Source organism: Empidonax traillii, unplaced genomic scaffold (assembly GCF_003031625.1).
Source record: "Empidonax traillii isolate 1590-97213 ecotype Southwest subspecies unplaced genomic scaffold, ASM303162v1 scaffold1746:size129677, whole genome shotgun sequence".
In the NCBI taxonomy this organism is placed as follows: domain Eukaryota; kingdom Metazoa; phylum Chordata; class Aves; order Passeriformes; family Tyrannidae; genus Empidonax; species Empidonax traillii.
Window position 1 is genome coordinate 5,788 of NW_020956939.1, and position 25,712 is coordinate 31,499.

The 25,712-nt window shown below is 39.3% G+C and overlaps 1 protein-coding gene across 1 annotated transcript in view; it reads left to right on the forward strand.

Annotated features, from left to right (window-relative positions):
• ELF1 (E74 like ETS transcription factor 1) overlaps window positions 1–24,817 on the forward strand; it is a 29,360-nt gene extending 4,543 nt beyond the window's left edge. The window contains exons 2-7 of the mRNA XM_027908547.1: window positions 3,808–3,915; window positions 4,521–4,676; window positions 9,143–9,226; window positions 12,123–12,315; window positions 13,391–13,858; window positions 23,130–24,817. Of these exons, the coding sequence (XP_027764348.1) occupies window positions 3,808–3,915; window positions 4,521–4,676; window positions 9,143–9,226; window positions 12,123–12,315; window positions 13,391–13,858; window positions 23,130–23,742 (1,622 nt within the window). The 3' untranslated portion in view covers window positions 23,743–24,817. The remainder of the gene's footprint in view (window positions 1–3,807; window positions 3,916–4,520; window positions 4,677–9,142; window positions 9,227–12,122; window positions 12,316–13,390; window positions 13,859–23,129) is intronic.
• Window positions 24,818–25,712: the final 895 nt, after the last annotated feature.

Sequence of the window (25,712 nt, forward strand, 5' to 3'; positions counted from 1 at the left end):
GAGCAGAAAGCTGTGTTTGGACAAGCCTCATGCTAACGCTGATTCATAGCGAACCTGGATTCCCAGTAACTGGGCTGTAATTGGCGTGCAGAGTCTTACATTTGTGGCTTGCTCAGATAAACAACGACTTGTAGAGTACCTTGGGAAAAAATGGAAGATTTTTTTAGGTGTGGTTTTCCCCCTCCCCTCTCTTTTTTGTTTTCCCCTTTTTTCTCCTCCCTTTTTCTTCTCCCATTTTTTCTTCCCTGACATTTTTTCCCTTTTTCATTTTTTCCTTCCCAATTTTTTATTTTTTATCCCTTTTTTTTAAAAAAAAAAAAAAAAAAAAAGCTTATGCCTATTTACGATAATATTTGAAACCTGATACTTCTCAGAAATTATACCCTCCTCCCTTTTTCTTTCAGTTCTGACTTTGCCAAGTGTAACAAATAAGCTGCTGCCTGTTGAGGAATACATCTGGTCCAGGTAGCTTGGCTTGCAAGGAGATTGAGCTCTGGGTTGGAGCCCAAGACACATGGCTGTGTCTTGGGCAACCTTGTGCCAACCTTTGGGATAACAAAGGGCACAGAGATGGGTGAAGCCAGCCAGATGCATGGACACTGAGAGACAAAGCAGGAGTCAGGAATTGCCAACCTTTTAGGTAACAAAGGAGGGGAAGACTGGTGATGCAGCTGAGGCGGAGGGACACAGAGAGGAAGAGCAAGACTTGTGCATGGGTAGACTGTGAGGGTATAAAAGCCCAGGGGTTTTTTGGTTGGGGGTCTTCCTCAGAGGCACCAGCTTGGGCTGTTTTTGTGTTACTGTGACACGAATAAATGGCTTTGTGGAAGGAGACATCTGAGACTCTGCCATGGGAAACCTGGGGTTGAACCGGTAAGGAAACCTGGTCTGAACTGTGTGAGTGGGGTGTGTGGGAGTCAAGCTGGGCACTGTCAGCTCACTGGAACTACCTGCTATGAAGGGGCTTTGACCCCAGCAGTGACTGTCTCTGGCCTTGGGAGTGTGACTGATAGTCTCATGAATGGTCAGACTGGGAAGTTTGCTTAACATACTTACATTTTTTGTGAGCATCAAATTATATTAATTTCTATGCTTATGTTATTTATATGGCTATTTTAGGTTCCTTTCTTTAGTCTTGGATAAGGATGGTAAACCTTTAGTCATGTGATGTAACAGTGATGTAAAGCTGGAAACCTCTGCCTCACCTGCTATCACTGGAGGGAAGAAGTGACTCTGTTCTGTAACCTCAGTACCTGAAAGCCAGCGAGCGGGTTTGGTCCTTATGCAGCTCTTGCTGGGGAAAGAGCAGACAGCAGCAGCTCTCTCCTCCCTGCCTGCAGCACTGAGAACCTGGGGGTACCACTGCTAGCTTTTAAATTGTATGTGGCAGCGTAAACCGACCACACTCCATGGCTTTGGCTGAGCTGGATTGTGGCAGGTTAGCCTTCCTGTCCATTCACTGTTGGAACTGAGAACAGCTGCTTTGGCAGTGCTGCATCCCTATATTTAGGATCACATCCTTAGTGAGGTCTTGGTAATTCTGGTAAATGGTATGGAAAGTTTGCATCCAGATAAAACTTAGAATCAGAAATGATCAAGTCATCAGCACCAGGTCAAGCATGAGCATGTCCACAGAAATGTACTGCATGGGCTGTACATGTTCTGTCTCCTCCTCAGCTGGCCAGGCATTCCCTAGTGATGCTGTTTGGCTCTTGGGCCTGAGATGCTCTGTGACTGAGCTCTTGAGCCTGCCAACTGCCTGACAAAATTGTCCCCAATTTGCTGTCTTGCTCTATGGCTTTCCATTCCAGGATCTTAGTCCATACTCACTGCCTCCCCTTTTCTCTTCACGCTGTTCTCCTCCCCAGCTGTGTATTTCTCATTTCTTAAGGCTGCTTGGAGATGTCAGCAAGAAGGTGCAGGCCCTTAACTGTCTGAATGTCTTTGTAAGATATGGGGTGGAGGTGGTCCTGTAGGCAACAGGGTAAACTGCTGTGTGGATCAGGGGTTCCCAACACTTATCTACTTTATTCTGTCTTAGCCTGAGCCTCTTACTCTTGGGACTGGTGGGACTAAGGAAAAATAAAAATCTGGAAGATGAGGTTTCTGTAAAGCACAGCTGGGTGGCGGAGGTAGGGCTCTTGTGTGCATGTCAGCATTCATCTTTGCCCTCTCCTAATGATACAATTGCTGAAGCTGTAAACGTTTGGGGTGAAACCAGGGTTTGTTTGTTGGTTGTTTTTTTTTAATTGTCTAATTGCTTAGTGCTAACTGAGCTGGGTGCTCTGTTATTGCTCTGATATTTTTAAGGTTTTTTGGTTTGTTTTGTTTTTTTCAAGTATAGAAATTTTGGCATAAACCTCTTGCTTTTGTGCGAAGAAATGTAAGAAATGTTCCAAGGTCATTACATTGTGTTTGAAGGTGCATGTCTGCCTTTTTTTTTTTTTTTTCCTGGTGTGACTGCCCCACCCAAAATTCCTCAAAGCTAAACAGGGAGAGAGGGCTTGAAGCTGATTTATTACCATTGCCAGACTGAGAAAGTAAACGAGGTTTCTTGGTATCTTAGGGAGGGGAATACTGATGCAGCCCTTTTTATCAATTTGATAGATGCAAGTGAATCCCCCAAAGTTGCATCAAATTCATGTCAAAGAATAAGCAAGCCCAGCCCATGCATTTCCATCCAACAAACAGTAATTTCTGAAAGAATGTGTAAATCAGTTTTAAATGTTTACAGTACCAGGAACTACCATCTCTCTTATTTTTCATGATACAATTATTTTGAAAAAATCCTGTGGTGAAGTATTCTTCCAGTTAAACCAATATTACCTTCTTGGGAGAGCTGTTATTTTGCAAAATGATAATTTTATTGGATGTTTTTGGTGTGTACCCTCAGATGACCTTCAGATGTACCTTAAGCATCATAAATTAATGCTCAAGAGCTTTGGGTTTGTCTAATGACTGCCCTCCTGAGATTGATGAGGAATTGTCTAGAAGTCAAAAATTTTGGAAGGTATGGCCAGCCTGCTGTATTGCTTTTCATGTTTCATGTTTACTTTCCAGTGTGTTCCTGGAGCTTGCACTGTTAGCCCTTCCTGTAATTCCTGTGAGTTTGAATGGTTTAGGATTTTGTTATACCTTTAGATTGTATACTAATAGAACTGGTGGAATATTTTTTTAATCTCCTCCAGGATAAATTACTGGATATTTTTGATTAGCATCTCTTATTTATGGAATTCATTTCCATTCATAGAACCATAGAATTGTTAGGGTTGGAAAAGACCTCTCAGATCATCAAGTCCTACCATCAACCCAGCACCATCACCATGTTCACCATTAAATCATGTCCTCAAGTGTCATATCCACACGTTTTTCTGTGGACAACACAAAATATCCACATGTATGGATAACTCTTTGGACCACCATAAGAAGTTAGCAATATTATGTTTTTTAAATAACATTCTCTGGAATATTGTTTGTGGTAGTGATTATTTCTTAGGTTCATGGGTGTTGTGTTTTACTGCATGTACTTGATCAGGAAAGAGAGGGACTAGAACAATGAGGCAGAAACAAAAGGTTTGTATGGGGTTTGGGGTTTTTTACATGTAATCTGAAAAATGTACTATACTAAATAAATTAAATTATTACAGTTAGCATTTTCTCCCCAGCTAATCTATTTCTACTCATGTAGTAGAAGACCATATTTACCACTTTTTTTTTCCTAGAAATGAAATAAGAATAAATATTGCGTTAAGCTTTAAGTTCAGTTTGTAGCTTCTTAAGAATTATTTTTTTCTCCTTTGCTTTTAGTTGAAGCATCTTGTCATAATGGAGATGAAACAATGGAAACAATCGAGGCTGCTGAAGCACTTCTCAATATGGACTCCCCTGGTCCTATGCTGGATGAAAAGAGAATAAGTAAGTTTTTTGTGAAAGAAAGTCCAATCTGTATTTGCCTTGTTTCTTTGTGAAAGGAGGAGGGATTCAGTGCAGTGTGGTTGCATAGAATTGCTAAAATTATTTTATAACTTCCATACAGCCTTTATGTACATAGTTTGGATATCAGATACCCAATATTGTATGCAATGAAAGATTTCATTGCCATGCCAGAGTTGAACAGGAGAAGAAAGAACCAAAAATTACAGAGGGAAAGTGTGAATGAAGTTGACTGGTTTAGATTGCAGTATTTTGTTTGGCTCATGGAGGATTAGTCCGTTGTCAGGATAAAAGAATATACACTTATATTTGCAGATTACCTTAAGTGTGAATGTGTGATCACCAGATAACTGTGCTTTTTTGGGGGGGCTGGGTTATATCATTAAATTTTTCTATTTTGGTAGTGCTTCTGCTTGTGTAAAATGTTTTCGGCACATATATTCTATTATGAACTGGTCTTCTGTGCCTTGAAGGCCTTAAAGTGTTATAGTTTTATTTTATTCTATGTTTAAATTTTTGCTCTAAAACCAGCTTTTACAAGTCCTCATGGCTGTGTGAAAATATTCCTTTTGTCCCTTTCCTTTAAGCAACTATGTTTGGCGCAACTGAAGAGGATGATATGGTGGCTCCTATTACACACGTGTCAGTCACACTTGATGGGATCCCTGAGGTGGTGGAAGCCCCAGACCCTTATGCCGAATCACCAGAGACTCCAGAATATGAACAACCAAAGAAGAAAAAAGGTAAGATGATACTGGAGAACAGCAGTATGGAGTAAGAGAGCAGTGGGTGGCATGGTCACTTCCCCTGTGGATGTCTGGAACCGCTCTGGGTGTCAGGCCAAAATAATTGAGTGGGCTCAACTAGAAATGCAGAAAAAACGTTTTCTTCCTGGGTAGTGTGAGCACTTACACTGATGCTTCGACTAATGATGTTGTAGCAATAGCAAAGATGGCTTATCCTGCAGGAAACAGGAACCTCTGCTTTTTCCTATTCATAGGAATATTTCTTCTTCAGAGCAGAATTGCAATACAAGCTGTAGAGTTTTTGTTATTGTGAATCCTGAAGTACTTTCATTAGCCCTTACCTAGCTTCAGCTGAAGATACTGGATCGGTTCAGAATATGGGATGAGAATGAGGAGGGCTTTTTAGCTTTTCTTAAATATGAAGGATTTTTTTTTTAATAGCTGCATGCTATAGTAGGTGTTAATCCCATTTCTAGTAGATTATGTTTACATAGTGTAGTGGTGTTGCATTGTGCCAGTGCTGTTCCAGTGCTGTGCCAAAGAGTTAGGAAGTGGTATTAGCCAGACCTTCTGCTTCTGTTTTCTGACCCTACTTCAGCATGGACTCCATCAGAGGTCTGAAGCTGAATGTCTACAAGGAAGAAACTGAGTCATGTAGTGTAGACAGATGTTAGATGCTCTTGCAACAAATTAAAAAAAAAAAAAAAAAAAAAACCAAAAAAAAACAAACAAGGGAGTTATATTTCTGGAGCTAATCTTAAGGCTAATCCTAGAGCATGAGGACTTTAACAGTTTCCCCTGATAAATAAAAGCCTTCCAGAACAGGAATGCTGATACCCAGCCATACTCCTGCTGAATAGGAGTGCATTTTTACTGCTAATTCCAAATGCTGGGGGTTATCTGTGAGAGTATAGCAGCCTGTGGAGATCTTGGGGAAGCCTCCTGAGCCCCATGTGTGTCACAAGGTCCCTCAAGGAGGGGTTTGGGTCAGAAAGTCTCTGATTCCCCTAAGAAAGCTGAACTGAAACTGCTGTGGAAGGGAGCTTTACCAGCAGCTGCCCTCAAAGTACTGCTGGGGAAGCTACTGTGCTGTGCACACTACTGTGAGATAACCACAGCATTTTAAACTGTTTTTTTTTTGTTTTGTTCTTTTCTTTCCTTCTTCTTTTATACTGTTGACTTCTGCGTGTGTCAAAACAAGGAGCTGCTGTCTGCCAGACATTTAACCTCTTAGGTTTGATGCTTTCATACCCTCTTTCGTGTTGTGCTTCTGCTTACTCCCACTCCTTCCTCCTCCCTAGCTGTAGGTTAGAAAACCAGTTGCTTCACAGCAAATGTGTGTATTTGTTTTAGAAAAAAAGGAACAAAACCAAAACACTAGAAAAAATTCATCAGCTTGGTGTTTCATTAGCTGCTAGTTTTCAGGGAATTTCAGTGTTCATGAGGTAGGTGGCATGGCCTGAGTGATGTTGAAGTGTTACCTCAAAATGTCTGGGCATTTATAAGTCATCAATATACAAGAATTGCTGCAAAATGTTATTAATTTTGCAGTGCACTTTAGGATGATGTGCAGGGTGTGGGTGGGGTTCTTTACGGTTTTTTGTTTGTTTGTTTTTAGGGGATTTTTTTAAGTGCTGTCTGTTTCTCTTCCGTTGGTTAGTTTTAAGGCATGGCAAATGGTGGTGGTCATTTTGCCCTATCCATATCACTCATCGTTTTATAGGGTTCTTATAGATTGTATGGACTTCTAGTGAATATAACCCATCAGCTAAACTTACAGGGATGAATAGTGCAGAGGGTTGCCAGCTAACTGGGCCAGAACGGCATTGCCAAGTAGAGCTCCTCCAAGAAAATGTTCTTCAGAAGTGATGAGGCGATTTCACATCCTTTCCTCATGGGCCTTACTGCTGCAGCAGGAGAGCTGTATCCACCCAGTTGCTCAACTCCAAACGTGTGTTCAGTATGATGTTTGTACTCATGAATGTCTGAGCACTGAGCTGCCAAACTACGCGTCAGAAAGGCAGGAAAAACAAAGGGGTGTCAGGCAAAGAAACTTGGAAATTTGCTGGAAATTACTAATTTGGAAAATTACTAATATCTTCAGTCCTGTGTTTGCTATGGGAGGTATCCGAGAGTAAGTGGTCACACAAATTATATATGCAATATATTTTAGATATATACTGTTTATTATGTTTGTACGTATTTTTTTTTAACAAACCCCACTGAAAGCAGTGTAAGAAAATGTATTTTACATTTTCTGGGATGGTATAAAATATTTAATCAGGGTAAACATCTCACTGTTTAAATGTCACAAACATTAGTAGCGTGAATTTCTAACGTGAAGTGTTTTGCACCTATGAAAATAGGAAAGTGAAAATACCAATTATAAATTCAATTAGCTAGCCAAAATTATGGTAGCCCCACATAAGGCTTAGCTCTTGCATGTTCTTCATCTTTCCTCTTTATAAAATTCTCTCCTAAAAACGAATTTATGTATGCACTCTGAAAAGAAATAAATTCATGCTCTACTGAACCAAAGAAGGAAGCATGCTAGTGCTTAAGGCGCTTTCAAAAAATACCTTCTTTTAAACAAAGGAAACATATCTACTGTGTCTCTGTTATCTGTTTCTGTTGATGGTATCAGTCAGTGCCTGGAGATTATAGCTCACAGTGTGGTCTGAAACCATCATCTTAAGTATCTCTAGCCCAGATATGCGGCAGTAACATGGATACATTTCTGTAAAGAAGTTTCACATTCTTTACTGGTTGCTAATTTTGGTGGGCGTCTGGTAGAGGACTGTCCAAATGAGATGTCCTAAAGTAGTCTAGGCTGAAGAAAAAGAGCCTAGAATTGCTGTTACAGGACTATTCATATTTAGTAGCCTAGGTTATCTCTAATCAGAATTACGTAAATTACATGGGATCAGTACTTATGTTTCCTGAAGCTTACCAGCGGTAGTTCAGTCATGACCTAATTGGGATCTCACCCACTTCATTTTCTCTTAAGAACTGAATGTATTTAGTCATAACATCTAAATAAATGACATCAAAATAACACTCCTTACTCCTTAATAGCTACATTTACACCTGTTCAGGAGAGGAAACAAGTAGCACCCAACAAAGTCTTCCTGTGACACAACTTTAAGGGGGGAAAGCACTTAGCCAAAATTACCCTGAGGGATTTCTTGTGCACTAGAGGCTGATCCATACAAACTGGCTTTATCTAGACTTTTTAGGGAAAACTGACATTTCTGCAACCTATAGTACTGAGTAGAAGAAAAACTGCTAAAAGGATACCCCCAGTAGTTCTTTATCCTTTCACATCATGATAAATGAAAAAAACACACTGTTGTAGGATTTCCTCCCTCTCATTTTCATTCAAATCAAGGAAAACATTACTGGCCAAAATGATGGGTGTTGTTTGTGTCATTTCTTTAGATCTTTCATTATGACAATATGCTATTTAGACTAGAAATATGTTTCTCTGAGTCTTACGTCTGCTTAGTCTATTCAGCCTCTCAGAAGATCATAGGTAGTAATTGAAGTAATTGAAGTAATGTCAGTGTAGGAAGGGGTCACTGCAAAACCTGATAAGATAAATTGCTATTTCATAAGAAAGTTCTGAAGGTTTCTGCTTAATTACTTCACCTGTAAAAGCTGCCATTGCAGTGAATGAGAACTAATAAAGGAGTAGGTTCAAGGTTTTATATTGAAAAATATTTCAGCATGACTTAGTTTTTTTTATTTCTTTATGTTTTGGTAGTTGATTTTGCAGCATTTTCAAATGAATGCTCTTCATTCTTCTAATCAATTGTAACAAACTTCTTTCTTTCAGTTTTTCTTACCAAATAGAACCACCACGCTTATGACTTTAAAAACTGCTTTTTTTTTTAGCGCCCGTTACTGGTTCTTCTGATCGTTATAAAGTGACTTTCCTCTATGTGCTGCCACAGTTGAAAAAGGTGTAAAAGACAACAGGATTGAGAAAAATGTTTGTTTCACACGACAGTGTGGTTTGATGCTGTCAGTGGAGACTTGCAATTGATTAAACAAGCTAGCAGTCTTGTTTTCTCCCTAAATTTCAGTTTGGCAGTGAAGGAACAAGATAGTGCTCTGTATTTTAGCTGTCTTTTCTGCTTTAAACGCTTACTCAGAGTTAATAGCTTATTCTTCTCGTCTCGTCTATTTTAAGTGCTCCTAAGAGTACCTAAATAGCCACAGAAATTTCCAAAGCACATAGACTTCAGGAAAGTGACCATAGTTTTTACTAAAAGTACAGTAAGAGCATAGAGGGTCCAATCCTGCTGTAGAAAATGAAGAAGTTCAGCATAGAAGTTCCTAGCTTAGTAGAAATTGAATCTTCTTTCAAGTGGGGAAACATATCTCTTCCCTTTTTAGGTCCTTGTTTGTTCTTTTTTTTTTTTTTTTTAAGCTGCAGTTGACTTACTGATGGTTTATTTCAGGGAAAAAACCAAAACCATCTCGTTCTGAGTCTCCTACTACAACTCCAAACATATCTGTGAAAAAGAAAAACAAAGATGGAAAGGGTAAGTCAAAGAGTTGTCACTAAAGCTTTTAGAAGAACATTGTTTCTGAGTGACCTGTAAAAAGAGAAAGTTCACCAGTTTCCTTCTGATGTATACCCAAGTCTTATGTTCAGGGATGGTTAACATATCTCATCTTAAGGCAAGTGAAAAACAAGCTTCGTTTGCAAGGGTTCTTGGAAACTCTTCAACCCCCCACAGGGTCTACTGTGTTTTCAGTGAAATCTTGGGGAGTGCTTTGCATTGTATTAGTGTTTCTTGGGCTGTGGTTATTTTGATAGATGATCTTTGAAAATGTGTTTCATCTGTGTCTAATTCTGCATGAGGAGCTAATCAAGGCTGCCAGTTGGCAGCAGGAAGTACCAAGCCCTGAATTTAGAAAAAAAGTTATAACACAGCTTGAAGACTTCAGCAGAAAATTGGGGGTTTGATACTTTAATTCATCCTGTGTTTAAAAGGGAGAAATAAAAATAGATGCCACGTAAGTGATACAATAAATCAATTCCTCCAGACTGAACTGTTCAGTAGTGCCTGTCAGTTTTGTCAACAACTCTTGTTGCTTTGCTGTTGGGTCCAATGCCTGCCCCCCGTGCCATGTCTGAATGGCAGCCTGATGCCGTGGACCCCGGCAAGTTGTGCTGCGCCCAGTGGGAGCTGGAAATGAGCCCTCCCTGTGTCACAGGTGCCTGCTCTCATGCCTAGGCACTGATGGGCTTGCATGCATGCAATACTTGCCAGGACAGAAGCCCAGCCAACCATGTAAGGTCGTGTCGTAGCAATGTCAGACTCCTGAAGTCAGAAAAATCTCTACACTGACAGATGAATATGTTGGGTTTTTTGCTTTTGAAGAGGCATTTTCTGCAATAACAGGAACAAAATACTATTGGCAAGCAATAAATATTCAACATGTTAATGCCATCAATTTTAAGCATACCTTGTTTCCTTTTTTTTTAAAATTAAATTACAACCTAATTTTTAAGTAAAAACGAAAGAATAATGTCAGAGGAACCTTCATGTGGTGCTCTAATGAAATAATAGAAAATATGAAAGCAGCTATCCACAAAAATTAAAAGGCGTAAGATTCTAATGTTTCTGTCGATGATAGCAAGGATACATCATCATTCACATTTGTCCATTGTTACAAGATTGCTAATTCTGAAGGAAATAAAAAGGAGTGTGTTGCCTGAAACCACTGCCTGCTATGAAGAGCATTTGTTTTGCATTTTGAGAAACAGAATTGAAGTAAAAGACATACTAGTATGACCAGCCGTGGCAGGGAAGCAGCCAGAAAATCACGAGAGCTGCCTACCTGTTCCTTAAGTGTGCTAAAATAACAAGCTCTCCACATGATATGATGCTTAGAGAAAACTGATTTTTCTACCTATTTCTTCTGCTGTGACTCAGAGGAGGTTAAAAAAGCCTGTCAGTAAAGCAGTCTTGGTTTTTGCAGCCAGTCTGTTTTCATAGTGATTTTCAGTGGCTAAGCAATGACAAATTTTCAGATTGCCTTGATGCAGCTGAGCATTTTTGGTCTAGACTACAACAAAAGCATCCTGGATTAGATCATAAATGGCTGGGAATGCTCTCAGTCCTGTATGACAGTCTTAACCTTTGCCTCCGGGCTATCTGAAGGCAAACAGACTATTTTATGTGAGCTGGGAGACATTTGCAAGGGCAGCGTTTTTTCTCTAGGAATGCTCACTTTTCAAACTTCCACCTGCTGAAGGAGCTGCTAACATTTTTGTACTGCCAGTGCTGATGACTTGATGAATATTTGCTATATATAGTTTATAATACAGTACTATGGGAATTTTATTTTTTAGGAGAAAAAGAGATCAGACTGGTAGTTGTTAAAGTGGAAAAAAATCTGCTGGGTTAAATTGAAGCTATCAAAAGTGATCCTGTCACCTTCTGATGTGCTGGGCATCATTTTTTGTGGAATTTATGAAACTTGCACATGCTATCCTTGCTGTGTTTTTCCACAGCTACTCGTGGGATGTGATACAAGAAGTTTTTACTTACTTTCTCAGACTAACAACTAAAAAGCTTACGTGCAGCTTCAGATTCCGAAAAGAATGTCCAACACCCAAAAACCTTAAAAAAAAAGGCAGGAAAAAGGGTCTCATTAGTTGTATGAGTTTAGACTGCTTAAATGTGATTCAGAAAAAATATGCAAATTTTGTTCTTGTTTTAAATATTCACGATCTGTGATTTTAATACTCTTTCTTTATACGTGGTAAACACTGAACAGATGTGATGGATTTCCATATACAAGTGTTTGTGCCTGCTTGTTTGTAAAATAAAATTTGAAGGTTGTCTACCAGCAACTGCAAGTGCTCACTGGATTTAAAAAAATACCTTTTTCTGTACTTTATCCTTGAGGATATGCCTACATCAGCATATACCACTGATTGCCCCATATAAATCTAATTCTTAAAAGTAAGGATTTTGTTTCGCCTTTTAAAGGATTATAACACTCACCTCAATTCAGCAAAGCATTTAAGCAACAGCCTAATTTCCAGCATTTTTAGATGATAGACATGAACATGTTCCTGCTCAAGGTAAAGCAGTAGTGACTGCTTCTGTAACTGGATTAGGCAGGAGGGAAATGGACACATAGGTGACTAATGCTGTCTAATGTTGGCAGTTGGAATGGGGCAGCTGTAAATTGACTGGTGCCTGACTGATACAGAGGGAGTGGCTGGCTGTTTGGGCATCCAGATTATAATAACTCACAAGAATCTTTTCCTGTGCTTTTCCATCACTATTGCCTAGTTTTGATGAAATATTACAATGTATTTGTAAAGATCCCAGCTTCTTACTTCTAAGATTATTTGCGTCATTAATAAAATATGGTCAACTAATATTTTTTCCATGTTTTGAAATACTTTCATTTTAGGAAATACAATTTATCTTTGGGAGTTCTTACTAGCACTGCTCCAGGACAAAGCTACGTGTCCTAAGTATATTAAATGGACTCAAAGAGAGAAGGGCATTTTCAAACTGGTAGATTCCAAGGCTGTGTCCAGGTTGTGGGGAAAACACAAAAACAAACCTGACATGAATTATGAAACAATGGGCAGAGCTCTCAGGTATGTGCATTTTTAATAAAAGTCTGGTTTTGTTTCCGTAGTGTTTGTGTGCATTTAATGCCTCATCTGATTTGTATAACAGTATTCTATTAGTTTGGAAAATTAAGAAGTTATTTCAGGAAAATAAATTAGTTAACTAAAAGTAACCCTCGCTAACCTCAACTCGGTCACCTTCAGTTTCAGCATAGGCATTTTTCAGTGCTGCTGCAAAAACTGCATCTTCACAATCAGACACAGACAAAGTAAAAGACTGAAGATTTCAGGTGGGGCGAGACTTCTACATAAAATTTTAATCTCTTTGCCAAAAAAAAAAAAAAGCAGGTGTATTCATTAAATTATTTCTACTTGTTGCACCTGATCCCCTTTCCAGTGGGAGATAAAGTTTTAGAATTAGGTCTGTTTCACTTCTCTGAACTTGTGTGTACAGACAGTTATAAAACAGAATTGTGTGCCACTGCCTATCAGGCCAGGGGTTTTCTCATCCATAAAAGACTGTGCAAAGTAAGCAGATGTCCGCAAAGCTTCAGTCTTACCTGCTGATTGATAATTGTCCAACTGAGCAGCTGTGCATTTCTTTTAATTTTCCTTCACCCCTCACCTCAGTGTGCATAATTTCAAGTTGTCATATTAGTTTGTAAATACAACAGAAGTAGCACCCTCCTGTCCTGTTCCCTTTGCTTTGTTGTATCTAAAATGTCTGCCTGTGCTCACGGGTGAATAACCATGAATTCAGGTAACTGAAAGAACTGTATGAGTCAAGAGGAGAGCTGAAAGTTTCACGCAAGTTTTTAAAGCATATGAGTTGATAGCAGAGCAACCAAGGCGTTGAGTTCTTTTCTTTTTCTCCTCAGAGGTATTCAAGCTTAGAAGTAAAACATGACATGAAATACCAGTAAATGAAAGTTGTTTGAGGAAAACAATACTATTAAGTTGGCAACTTTTTTATAATGAAGAAACTAGACACTTAAAAGTTTGTTTACTTGTTAGTGCTATGTTTATTTTCTGAGGGTTTTGTTGCTTTGTTTTGGTTTTGGCAAAAAACCTGTGTAACTTGATGTGTGTACACTTTAAACAGATACTATTACCAAAGAGGAATCCTGGCTAAAGTAGAAGGTCAGCGTCTAGTGTACCAATTTAAAGAAATGCCAAAAGATCTCATCTATATTGATGATGAGGATGCAAGCCCTAGCACTGAATCATCAGATTCAACTCTGCTCTCAACTGCGGTGGCCAACAGAAACCAATCAAGCAGAACTCGAGCATCTGCAAACGCAGGAACAAAGGGAGGATCAACCGCGGTGCTAAAAACAGGAAACACAAAGCCTGCTAAGCTGAAGGAGCATGTAGAAGTTGGACAGCAGCAGACACCTGGCTTGACTTCAGAAGTTTTGAGGACAATGCAATCTCCGCAGCCAGTACAATCCACTCAGCTTTTTCGGACAGTTCACGTAATGCAGCCGTTGCAGCCCCTCACAGAAGGACATGCAGCTGTAACCAGTAACGTTCCGGATGAATCGTTGAATTCCTCGGTTCAGAATATAAGGTAAGAAAATATACTGAAAATAAATATTTGAACAATAATAAATTCACTGGCTGGTGGCTAGATAGACTAGATTGTTTTGCTTCCAAGAAGTGCTAGTCTTCCAGTTTGGTTGACGTGAAGCAATGTCTTTGTGGATGATGCTAGGCATTTAGAGTGACTACAGCATATTGTGACGCATGCACACGTAAACACTGCCTTTGGTGGGGGGAAGTGCATCTTTCCCATGGTATTAGACTTGATGCACCTCCTTTCAAGAGGAAAAATACACAATGCCTTTAAATTGGCATTGTCAATTCTGTTCCACAGCAGAAACTGTGTTTTCATGTCTCTGCTTCTACAGCAACTGTTTGGTGTCTTTGCTTTTTAATTATACATGGTGGGTCTGCTTGATCCCTTCAAAAAGATTTTCCTTTTTGCGTCTTACTTTTTCATCTTCAGAATTCTTTATCATCTCTTTAATCTTTTTTATTGTCCCCAGTTACAGCAAGGGAAAGCTCCATGTTATCTGCTCTAGCATTTTGCTGCTTGTTACAAGAACAAGTTCTTTTGATTTTAGAAAACAATTAACAGAATAATTTTGTGGGAGCTATGTATCTGCACACTGTTTTTGGAGACAGTCATGCTTCCAGGCTGAATTTTTAAGTCAACTGGCTAACACAGTGTTTAAACATCATGACTCTTTTGCATCTACCCCTTAGTAGCAGCATCCTAACAGAAGAGGCTTTAAAAAGTCACTTAAGCCTGATTTTCCCCTAGCCCGAGGCATCACCTGATGCACGGTGCACTTGGAGGTTGTTCCTCTCAGCATACTGACTACAAAAGACCTAAAACAAACAAATGTTCTTGCAATCAAGGCTCCTCACAGGAATGTCAGAGTTGTATATAGTGATTGTAGACCTTAAAGCTGTTTCAGTAAGATTCAGGATATGATTTAGGAGCTGCACATTCTCAATCAATTATCATTACATTTTTTTATATTTGCTTTGTTAATGGTTATAATTTTCTGCTGCAAAATGACAGTAATGCTATTTCCTTCTCCCTCTGTTCTTCCCTTTGAAAATTACATTCAGTGCCAGCAGTAATTTTGGAGTGGTACTGACTACCTGGAATAAACCATGCGTTTTTGTCAGAGAAGTGGGTAATGACACTAGTAAGATCAAATAATTTCTTTGTTTCTGAAGAATAGGAGAGAGAAAGATTACATTTGATTAGAAGTTTATGGTAAAGATAATTATGAAGAATTTAACAAAAAAATAAATCCAGTTTTGAAATGAATTTAGAAAATTAATACAAATCTGGATCAAGATGATGTGTTGTATGTTTTTAAAGCTTAGAAATGAAGCTACTCAGTACAGTGCAATCCAATGAGTTCAGGCTTGATAAAGGATTTATTTACTTGTAAAAATTGACAAGGGCAATATATAGTGAAAAGAGATAAGTACAGACATAATTGAGACTATGCAGTACCACGTAATTCCATAGAACAATAATATTAAACATTAAGAGGGAGTAAGTTCAGGAATTTGCAGAGTTAAATATGTCTAGGCTAGACCTACACTAGATTATGTATCCCAAAAATATCAGTAGTAAAGGTGGTATAAAGAATGGTAACAACATCCAGAAGTAAGATTTAGGGCAGGCAGGAAGTCCAGCCTAACATTTGGAAAACTGTCAGTGACATTATGACATCCAATTATTGCATTACAGTATTTCACAATCGGACCTTGGGTAATAAGCTAAGAGGAAGAAGCAGCAGAGATGATATATAAGTGAGGTTCAAATTAAATAAAAGCCTTAAAACCTTAGAGTTCCGTATTGCATTGGTTCACATCCACTGTTTTTAACTAAGAAGATTATTCCATGAAGTCTTCAATTGCACTTTTCTTAGCCAAGATGACAAAGTGTCTTAAATGAAGGGGAAAAACAGGAACCATCTGACCTTTTCAGAATGGTATAGAAGTATTGCTGATTAAGAAAGATTATACTACGGCGTCTGAGGAGTTAGAATGAAAATAAAAACTACCAGGATGGGACAAGCTGCAAACCAAGGTTCTGATGAATCCTGTGCAGTAGTCACTGCCAATTCCAGGCTCTCAAAATACAATTTATGACAGGTGCATTTCTCCTCAGCTTCAAAGTGCAAACTTGAAGTAGTTTGGTGAGGTAGAACGACACATTAAACTTATTTTGGAGCATATGTTTTTTTCTTGTTTTATAATGAGGCTGAAACAAAGGATGGTTTGTTCAAACAGCTAAATCTCTAGCAATCGAATGTGTTTGTGTACACATTCTGAGTTGCTGCAGTGGGACTTCCATAAGGATTGAAACGGATGGTCCACATGATTTGAAAATGTACAGCAGGTATGAATGCCACTGTAGACTAAGAGTTGACAGACCTTCTGATGTATGCATGCACTCTGTAGGATTGTGTTTGCAATGACTTTATAGTAGGAAGAATAAGGACAAATAGCAACATTTTGGTTGTCAGTTGCTGTTCAGTGGTTGGGTCATGTAAATAGTCAAGGTCATTTGGGCAAAACAGCAACTAAGGGTCTGGTAATGATTCTCAAAAGTTTTTCTGATGCATACTGCTTAGCGGTTGGGCTCTGCCTCAAAGCATGAACATCTTGAACCCATACAGCTTGTCTTATGTAATGTAGTTCTAAAGTTTTATTCATGTGAATGTTCACTTCTCTGCTTCATGGAAGTAAATGGTCTTCCCTCTGCAGCAATTTGCTTCTGTTGTGTTGTAAGAAGAAAAAAATCAAGAGAGAAAATATTGAACATCTCTGAGGTCAAAACAATTGGTTTCTTAACACTTAACTGTAGTCTTCAGAGAGTAAGTTCTGAACCTACATCATCTCTGTTGAGAGATTTGGTAAAAGAATCACATTTGAAGAATGTTATGAAGAGCTCATGTCCCCTAGTCCCCTGCACTAGGCAACATATCTGGTACAGACTACTCCCAGAGCATCTCTGGGAAAGTGTTGCAGCTGTTCCCCACGGCCTCTTGATGTTTCTCAAAGAAAAGGGCATGCCAGTGAGAAACCATGGTTGGTTCTTCTCAGGAGACAGGTAGCAACTTTATTTATAGCTGCACAGAGCTTATATCTTACTCTAAAGTGGAAAGGTCTTGGCTTTTGGATGGCTTTTGATGTGCTTTCTGTACAAGTTTTGGTGCTGTTGTATGAAGGGGGGACAAAGAGAAGTATTACTTTCCATGGATAATTGCCTCTTCAGCCCTAGTGCTTATAGAGAAAGGCTGTGGTGTTGTGTTAACTGAAGCTTGGGAAACAGGGCAGGAGCAGGGTCAGGTCAAGCAAACTGGATTTTGCTGACTGAGGAAAACATCTAGTATCCCCAGTGGGAATATTTGGAATTGTAAACGCACTGCTGTTCTGCAGATCTAACTGTTCTGGCTTGGTATATGCAAGCACAGTTACTGTAGTGTCCAGTTCTGTAACTGGGAGCCATTTTTGGCCCTAAATGTTTGCAGTGATAAAGTAAAAATAAAAATGCTACTCTGGATGAGCATTTGTTACTAACTTTTTCCCATGAGACACCTTTTACAAGGAAGAAAAGATTTCTTAGAATTTAGTGCTTGTAAAATTCTTCTGCTTAAATCAGAATAACTTACTCAGATTAACCAGAATATCTGGTATATTTGAGTAATTGTGTTTTAGCTTAGAATTAGGAGGCACTGGCCTGGGATTCAGCTCCATGGTCATTCTAAGTGTAAAGAGCATCCTTTCTGTTGCTCCAGAAAGTGTACCTCTCCTGTAAGGCCAGGGACTTACCTTGTGTAGGACATCACACAGAGCTGTAAGGTGCCTGTGTTTGGGCAATTAAATTTCTCCCTTAAATGTTGAGGGCTGGAGATATTGAGATATGCATTTTAATTTGCCTTTAATCTAGAGTAGTAGCGATTTAAGATGTAGGGAAAAGAGATTGTCATGTTACTTACAGTTCAGAGAAGATTATATAGTGAGTAATTTTAAATTGTGTCTGTCTCTTTTATTGACTGTATGGGACATAGATGAATCATCTAGCTGGCAGCTCTGTATACCAAGAAACTTGGAATTAGCTGACTTCTGATAGACCTTTTACAATGCTTTAGCACACTTCAGGTATGAAACACAATGTTTCTATCAATATTCAATTCTGAGTCCAGATTCAGGTCTTCTAACATGTTCCGTCCAAGCTACCACAATGGCAACTCAACTTCTGGCTAATATTTGGAAGGCCTTCCTTTGATCGGCCACCATCAGTGCCCGTGCTTTGCTTTGCTTCTATTTGCAGTTAGACAGTAGTCTCCTGTCAGTGCTCCAAAGGCAGGCCTACAGTAGAAGCTCTCTATCACACTGACTAGTAGAAACTGTTGGATCTGAGTCACTGCTGTCATAGCCTTGCCCAAAGGAAGGCAACAGGTGGCTGTTACAAAGAGCTGATCTCTGTAATCTCTTAAGTGAAGGCTTGACTGCAAATAGATTTCAGAATGGTGAGAAAAATGTCCTTCCTGAGGGAGATGTTGGTCAGGAATAGACTGATGTGATCTCTGGGCTTCTACAAGAAACTCTCTTTGTCTTACAACAGGGTTTGTCTCTCAGAACACATTTATAATAGGGATAACTTCTATCACAGCTATCTGTCTTCTTTCAAGACTTTGGTTATAACCAAACATTTTGATGTGATTTTCCTGCAGCTGAGAAGAGCTTTTCTTAAATGCAGTCCTGATTTAATTTTTGTGGTAAACAAGAAGGCAACTGCTTATGACAGGAGGGACTTCAGAATACTCTAGTCAGATTAATTTTGTTTCTCCACAATAAGAAACTATCTATAGGAGTTTTCTTTCCATGTCTTTGGCACTGCTGAAAGAGATGGGGGCTCTGCAAGTTTCTGTTAGTAGCAAAGTTCCTGAGTTTTAATTCAGGTGACTGTGGAGTTTTGAAAAATTCTAGAAAGAAGAATGCAAAACTCTGTGACTCAGTAAAAAGGACACCTTAAGAGCTGAGTCCTCTGTCTCTGTCCTCATGACGTTAAGAAATGATGCTGTCCAGGCAAAGCACTAGACAAGAACATGCACAGCCATCGCTTCAGAGGAGGCTGTGTTAAGACTGGGCAGGAGGGCATCAGCATCAAATGCGTTTCTGCCTCTCATGGACATCTCCTGCTGGACTGCTTAGCAGCACCTCTCTATGTGGCTTGTGCTGGAGAACAGCCAGTGGCTATGAGGAAATACACTGGAGTGAAGTATTGATAAGACTGCAGATGACTGAGGATCATGTCCACGAGTGCAGCTGTGGAGCACTTTGCAGCAACAGCAGAGCTCCTGAGTGGCGTTTGTTTGATACTCTCTGTATAAGTCACTCAGAGGAGATCATCTCTCAACTTGGGCATCTGAAGTGATTCTAACAAGCACATCCCACCTCTTCACCTCCTTTACTCTTCGTAGCTTGAATAAGTTCTGGCAACGAGTTAATTGAAATGAGCTAAATCCCTGGAAATTAGCCTGTTTACCTCCAGGCCGTCATTTCCACTATAGCTGGAGGTTGAACAATGTCTATGTTGGAGAGGGAATTCTGTGGTACCTCTCTCTATGTTTCTTAATATTGCATTGTTTCATTTTCTTGCTGTGCTGTGAAATAATTTGTTTACTTTGGCTTGTAGCTTCAATATTTTTGGTATCTTCCTTGGCTTGTAGCTTCAGATTTATTGGTATCGTTTCCACTTCATAATTTTCACATAAATTACCGTTAATAAACTTGGTTTTCTTGCCTGTCACTTACTGTTTGCTTTATCACTAGTTACCTCTTGATGAGCTAATAAGTTATTGCGCAATTCTAGGCCATTAACAGTAACAAATGGACCAAGAAATAGACCATAATTTTCTGCCAAGCTAAAATGACTTCAGAATTCTTGTCATTCTTTTCTCAGTTGCAACCAGATTGTTTTATGGCAGCATTTCCTTTTCATCATTGTTGCTCAGTCAATGTTCTTGTTCTCTTTGAAACCTCAGCAGGAACTCTTAAAATAATCAACCAAAAGGTTAGTACCTTAGAGCAGAAATGGTGTTAGCAAAATGCAGTGAAATTCGGAAGCATAGCAAAATATACAGTTCAAAGCACCTAAAATAATGTAGCCCAGTGTTAACAAATCACCTTAATTAGTGTGTACTTTTTTTTTAATGGACAAAATGATTAACCAAACTGTATTTTTTTTTCAATGGTATTCAAGGCAAACAGGTAGATTTTAAGTTAGTAAACAGATACAGCTGTCTGTAGTTTGAAAAGTTAAGGCAAATATCTTGCTTGGCCACCGTTAGCGTAAATAAATATTTCTGGTGTGCTTGTGCAGACACCTGCTGCCTGCATTCACTTTAGCAGGTTCATAATATATGTGTATACACATATCTGTATGTACAGGTTTATATACATGTGTATCATATATCTATATCTTGACTGATTGAGAAGACAAAGCATCTAGAGTAAACTATTAATGTCAGTATGGTGTACAGGTATGGGACTGGCTTTCAAGAAAAATAAAATGGCTTAGCATTGATATGCAGATACTAATTACAGCATGCTAAGACAAATAGCCTGGTTTCTTTTTGCAGAGCTGTTACTCCTAGTGCTTTACAGATACTTTCTGCATTGATCGGATCCAGTTCACACTTTTTGAGGTTGTCCTTTACAACCATTTAGCAGCTAGAAGCTTTTATTTTTTATGAAACATCTAGAGAACAAGAAAGTAGCTTCAAAGTAATCCTTGGATGCCATACTAGCACAGGCTATCAGCTTCAGCTGCTGCTTTCAAAACTGCAGCTACTGAGTTGATCTTAATCCTTCAAGTTCAGGTAAGTTTCTTCACGGATTAAAGAGCTGGCTCAGTATTTACTCTGATACTTTCAAAGCTTTTCTGATGGCAAGTGTCAGTTGCCTTTCCTTCATAGCTGTTCCACTGGTATTGCTGGTCTCTGTAGACTTTCCTGGATTGAGCTGTATGTATGTGACACTTTGGTTTTACTGCAAGTTTGTTTAACTGTAGGTAGTTTACTTTTTTTTTTTCTTTTCAAAAAAGCTAGTGGATGCTCTCATCCTGTTACTACTTCTGACACAGACATTTCTGACTTTTCTGTGAAGGTCCCAGGAGAATTGCGGGGGCAAGAAAAAAAAAAAGAGTTAGCACTAATAACCTTTATGAGACCTGGTGTGAGCCTTGGTACTGTCACTCTGAGCCTTGCGCTTTAAGCTCGGTTGGTATTTGCGGTGCAACACCGAGTTCTCCAGAAGTTTGAAAGAAAGAAGCAATCACTCTAGCTGGTGCTTCACCTCCAGCCCCATTTCCATGAGCTTCTTCCTTGGGCTGTCTCTGGTTGAGTGAAAAAGGAGCTCAAGATTGACTCAGGTGTCAGTCACATCAAATTTTGAGTCCTGGTTACGATGGCCTTTGTGATAAGACCTGCGTGGGAGCCTCATTGGCAAGGATTTTGCTATTGCTGCGTTACTGGGTGCTGCAACCTTCTTTCTTGGGAGGAAGAGAAAGCTACAGATGGAAGTTTTGTTCCTTGTGTTAGCAAGCCATGCGGGAGCTGGGGGAAAAGATTGCCTGCAGCAGGGACTGGCAGCTGGAGGTTGCTCAGGGAGTACCCATGTGCTCTGAGCCTAATACCAGCAGGGTTACTGGGGCTACTCTTGCCAGAGCAATCTTTGGAGCTCAGCTAGAGGCCTTTCCCAGAAAACTAAGCAGAGCGGCAATGATGGGGAATCATCTGCATATATTCCTTCACTTGCTTCTGCTGCTGCACTAAGAAAGTGGGAATGCAACTCCCTGTGTGGTTGGACTATGGCCAGCAGCAGCATCTGTATCCGCATTGCCCTGTAGCTTCAGCGCCACGTAAGTCCTGCTTTGGTAAGCTTTTTGTTGCAATTGTGATAGCCAGAGTGTTGTTTTAAATTGACATTTTGAATATGCTGAGTCAAGGCTTACTGGTCAATGGCTAAATGCTGGCAAGTAGGATTTCACAGAGCTGTGACAAACAGATGCTACATGGGTAGAAGGACTACAGAAAGGAGGATGTTCCATGGTAGATGTATGGGAGAAAACCCTTACACGTCCAGTCCTCAGAAGAAAGAGCAGGCAGAGCTGTGCATGGACTTCAAAGTACAAATGTTGATAGTAAATTGTTTTGCATCTCGAGTGATTTCAGCAGGGGTAGGAATAAGCTAGGAGTAGGAGATAGTTATTTTTGTTTATCTTTGAGAAAATACAAGGGTGATCTTAAGACTAAAGAAGGGGGAGGAGGGCAGGCAGGAGAAAACATTAAGAGAAGCAGGAAAGTTGGAGAGAACTTTGCATGACAAGCAGAGGGAAAGAAAGATTGTCAGAGACAGCATGGCACAGTGGGCTGGAGCAAGCTGTAGGAGAGTGTCAAAGCAGTTACCCTTCCCTTCCTCTTTTCCTCCCCAAAACTGTTTATGTTGTGGTTTGGATTTTTTGTTTTGGTTTTATTTGCATGACTGGAGGGTGTTTCAAAGTTGTAAGTCACTGTTGTTCACTGTAGTGGCTGTGTACTCCAGCAGTACAGCTGTTAACCCTCTAATGTTGCCCTTGCAGCTGTACGTCCATTGAAAGTAATGTGGCACCCAAGTCTTTGAGCCTGCAACTGATGGAATTACTCCTAATTTAAAGTGATGTTTTGGAAGCAGGTTCTGTTCAGTTGTTTTGACAGAAGTCACGTATGAGCCTGGCAGACAGAGAACTGTGTGTCATGGGAGTCTGAGAAGATCTTGACCAGACTTACTGCTGCAGTGTGAATTCTTTTGCATATAGTTAAATGTATATACGGATGTCAGGAGAATCGAGGCCTGACTTATGAATTATTTAGGCTCGTGATTTGTGAGTTATTTAAGATAACTTGTGAAACTGATGGCAGATATGTAGTGGGTCATGCTTGTGATGTGGGTTGATGCTTGAGATGGGTCTTTGATGTGATTCCCAGGTTTTCTGATGACCTAAACAATGTCTCAAAGGCAGGCTGTTCAGTTTGGTGATGGCAGTATTGTTCATGCAGGCTACCTTTGCTTTGGGAACACCTTGCTGAATTCAGGCATCAGGTCTAGTCCTTGTTTTATTAGGAGAGGTACTGCGACTTCTTTTGGAAATGTTGGGTAAATAAATGTTTATGATGCCAAATGATTTTTCTGTAGTAAGTATTTTTTAAAAATTCAATGTGGAAGTGTTCTTACCCTGTAATCTTTTCTAATCTTAACAGGACTTTACAGACTCCAACCCAGGTTCCAGTGGTTGTTTCTCCTGGAAATCAGCAGCTGCATACTGTAACACTCCAGACAGTGCCTCTTACTACAGTGATAGCCAGCACAGATCCAGCCTCAGTAACAGCGGCCCAAAAATTCATTTTACAAGCCATTCCTACTTCACAACCCATGACGGTTCTTAAAGAAAACGTCATGGTACAGTCTCAGAAGCCAGTCTCACCTCCTTCCTCAATTGTGCTGAGCCCAGCACAAGTTCAGCAGGTGCTCACCAGCAGCGTGCAGACAATTTGTAATGGAACAGTCAATATGGCTTCGTCTGCATCCTTCAGTGCCACTACCCCTGTGGTGACGTTTTCGCCTAGCAGCTCCCAGGTGATGTCTCATCCGTCAGGCACAGTGATCACTTCGGTTATTAAAGCACCAGAAACCAAACAGGTGGGCGTACAAGAAGCGGTGAAGGAAGGGGATGACAAATCAGACGATACTGAGCAGTCAGAGCAGAGTTTCCAGCAGCAGCCATTTGTGATGGTAGTATCCAGTTCGAATGGTATCCCATCTAACATGCAAGTGAAGCAAGAAAATGAGCCATTGGAAACCAATTCATATTAATAATTAAATAATTAAAAAAAAAAAAAAAAGACCCTGTGGATGATTTTTTTTTTCATAAATGTGATGGGACCTTTTCAGTTATGTATATATGATTTGATTTTGAAGTAAGATGTTGCAAAGCTACTTAATTTCTGCAGTTAATTGTTAGAATTCATGCTTTAAGATGAATTTTGATTTTCTGTTAATTGCTAAGTGTTATCATATCAATAAAATTATATATTACTCATTTTTCAAAATACAGGCATGAAGGAACATGCTTTTTATGCTATGAAGAGTTTCTCCTGAGGTTGTTGGCCAAAGTTTCAAACTTCTTATTTTACGTTTTCAGTCTGTTGCTGATTTACATTGTTATTGTAACCTTTTATGTTTAATCTGTATGTGTATCACTTAACTTTTGAAGCAGCAGTTACTTTTAGTAAGACAGTTTCATTCCATGTGTTTGAATTTTTATGATCGAGTTTTTGTTTCATACCAGTGAATTACATCAGTTTTAGAATTTGATAACCAGGTATCCTCTTGCATTTTTGCAGCACAAGCTCTTGTGTGTGCAAAATTGAATATACACTCCTATTGAGAGTACATAAAACATATATTCCAGTAATGGACAATGCCATGTCTATATTTTATATGAAAACATTGGCTATATTTAATTACAAAGCTAATGGCATCACTACAGGTGCAAATGTTTCATGCCATTTTGTGACTATGAAGCTTAACAATCTTGCTCTCTACTTCAGATTATTTTGTAAGGGGGGAGGGAAATGAAATATATACAATTTATGCAGGTTTTTGGAGATTAATACTGCTAAGAGTTCTTTTTTTTTTTTTTGATTGTAAATACTGTACATTCAGTGTCGCAGGGAAGTTTTTTCAGCTAATTTGTTTCCATACAAATTTTTGATAGATGCAAATAAGATCATTATGTTTAGAGGTCTAATGTTATATGTATTCATATTACAGAGTGAATTTGTATTTAAGGACAAATTTTTAAATGATGGAGCCCACTGAACCTTGGGTCCTTGTCTTTTGTATTTTTAATTGGTTTATTATGAAAATAAATCAAATGAAAAAAACATTTTTCTGTGTTTACTCTGAAATGTTTTTATATTATTGTAATGTTTTGACAATCATAAATAATGAAAATACAGTGAGAAACAGGACAAGTCAGTGTGGGTCTGTGGTGGGACACAAGCAGTTCACAAATAGCTTCTGAACAGACTTGAACGCGACCAGCGTGTTTGAAATAGCAGTACTGTATGTTCTTGTAGCTCAGCTGAAGGTTGAGCTTAATTTAAGAACTGGACTTAAACTTCTCCTTTTCCATCAACTCCCAGTACATTACAGACAAACAACCCAAAATTTTGAACACAGTTCTGGGGTGCCATTCATTGCAAAGGTGCTTGTAGCTTGTGTCACACAAATGATGGCTCAAACTACAAGGGCTTCAAAACCTCGCATGTTGCAACGTTTCAGCAGAAGGTGGATTAAAAATAAACATGCCTGGTATGATTCTATCTGTATAAAATTAAAGGAAATACAACTTTCTATGATTGAATTCATGTGGGAGTTTTATTGACAGGTTGATAATGTTAAATATAACTTCAAGTATAAGAGTACTAGAGAAACTAATAGGAGCAGAAATGCAGCAGAGATAGTTTGGTCTAGTTGCACAGAAGTAACTCTACAAACAATTGAACAACTCTGCCACAGCTGCCCTGTTAATTCAGTATTTCTTCCCTCTGACTCTCATGCAGTCAGGCTTCCACCTGCAAACACAACGTCCAGGAAGGCTGGCCATACCCAAACCAGTGGTTGTTTATCTGGCAGCGCTCCCTGCAGCTGGGGAGTGCTGGCAATATTGCTAGGAATGTGGATAAGTGTTGTAGAAGCATATCTGATAACAGTTCTCATCCTGAGGGCTATGTCAGATTGACGAAAGCATTGGAGAGGGAGGCTAGTTTGTTTAATCA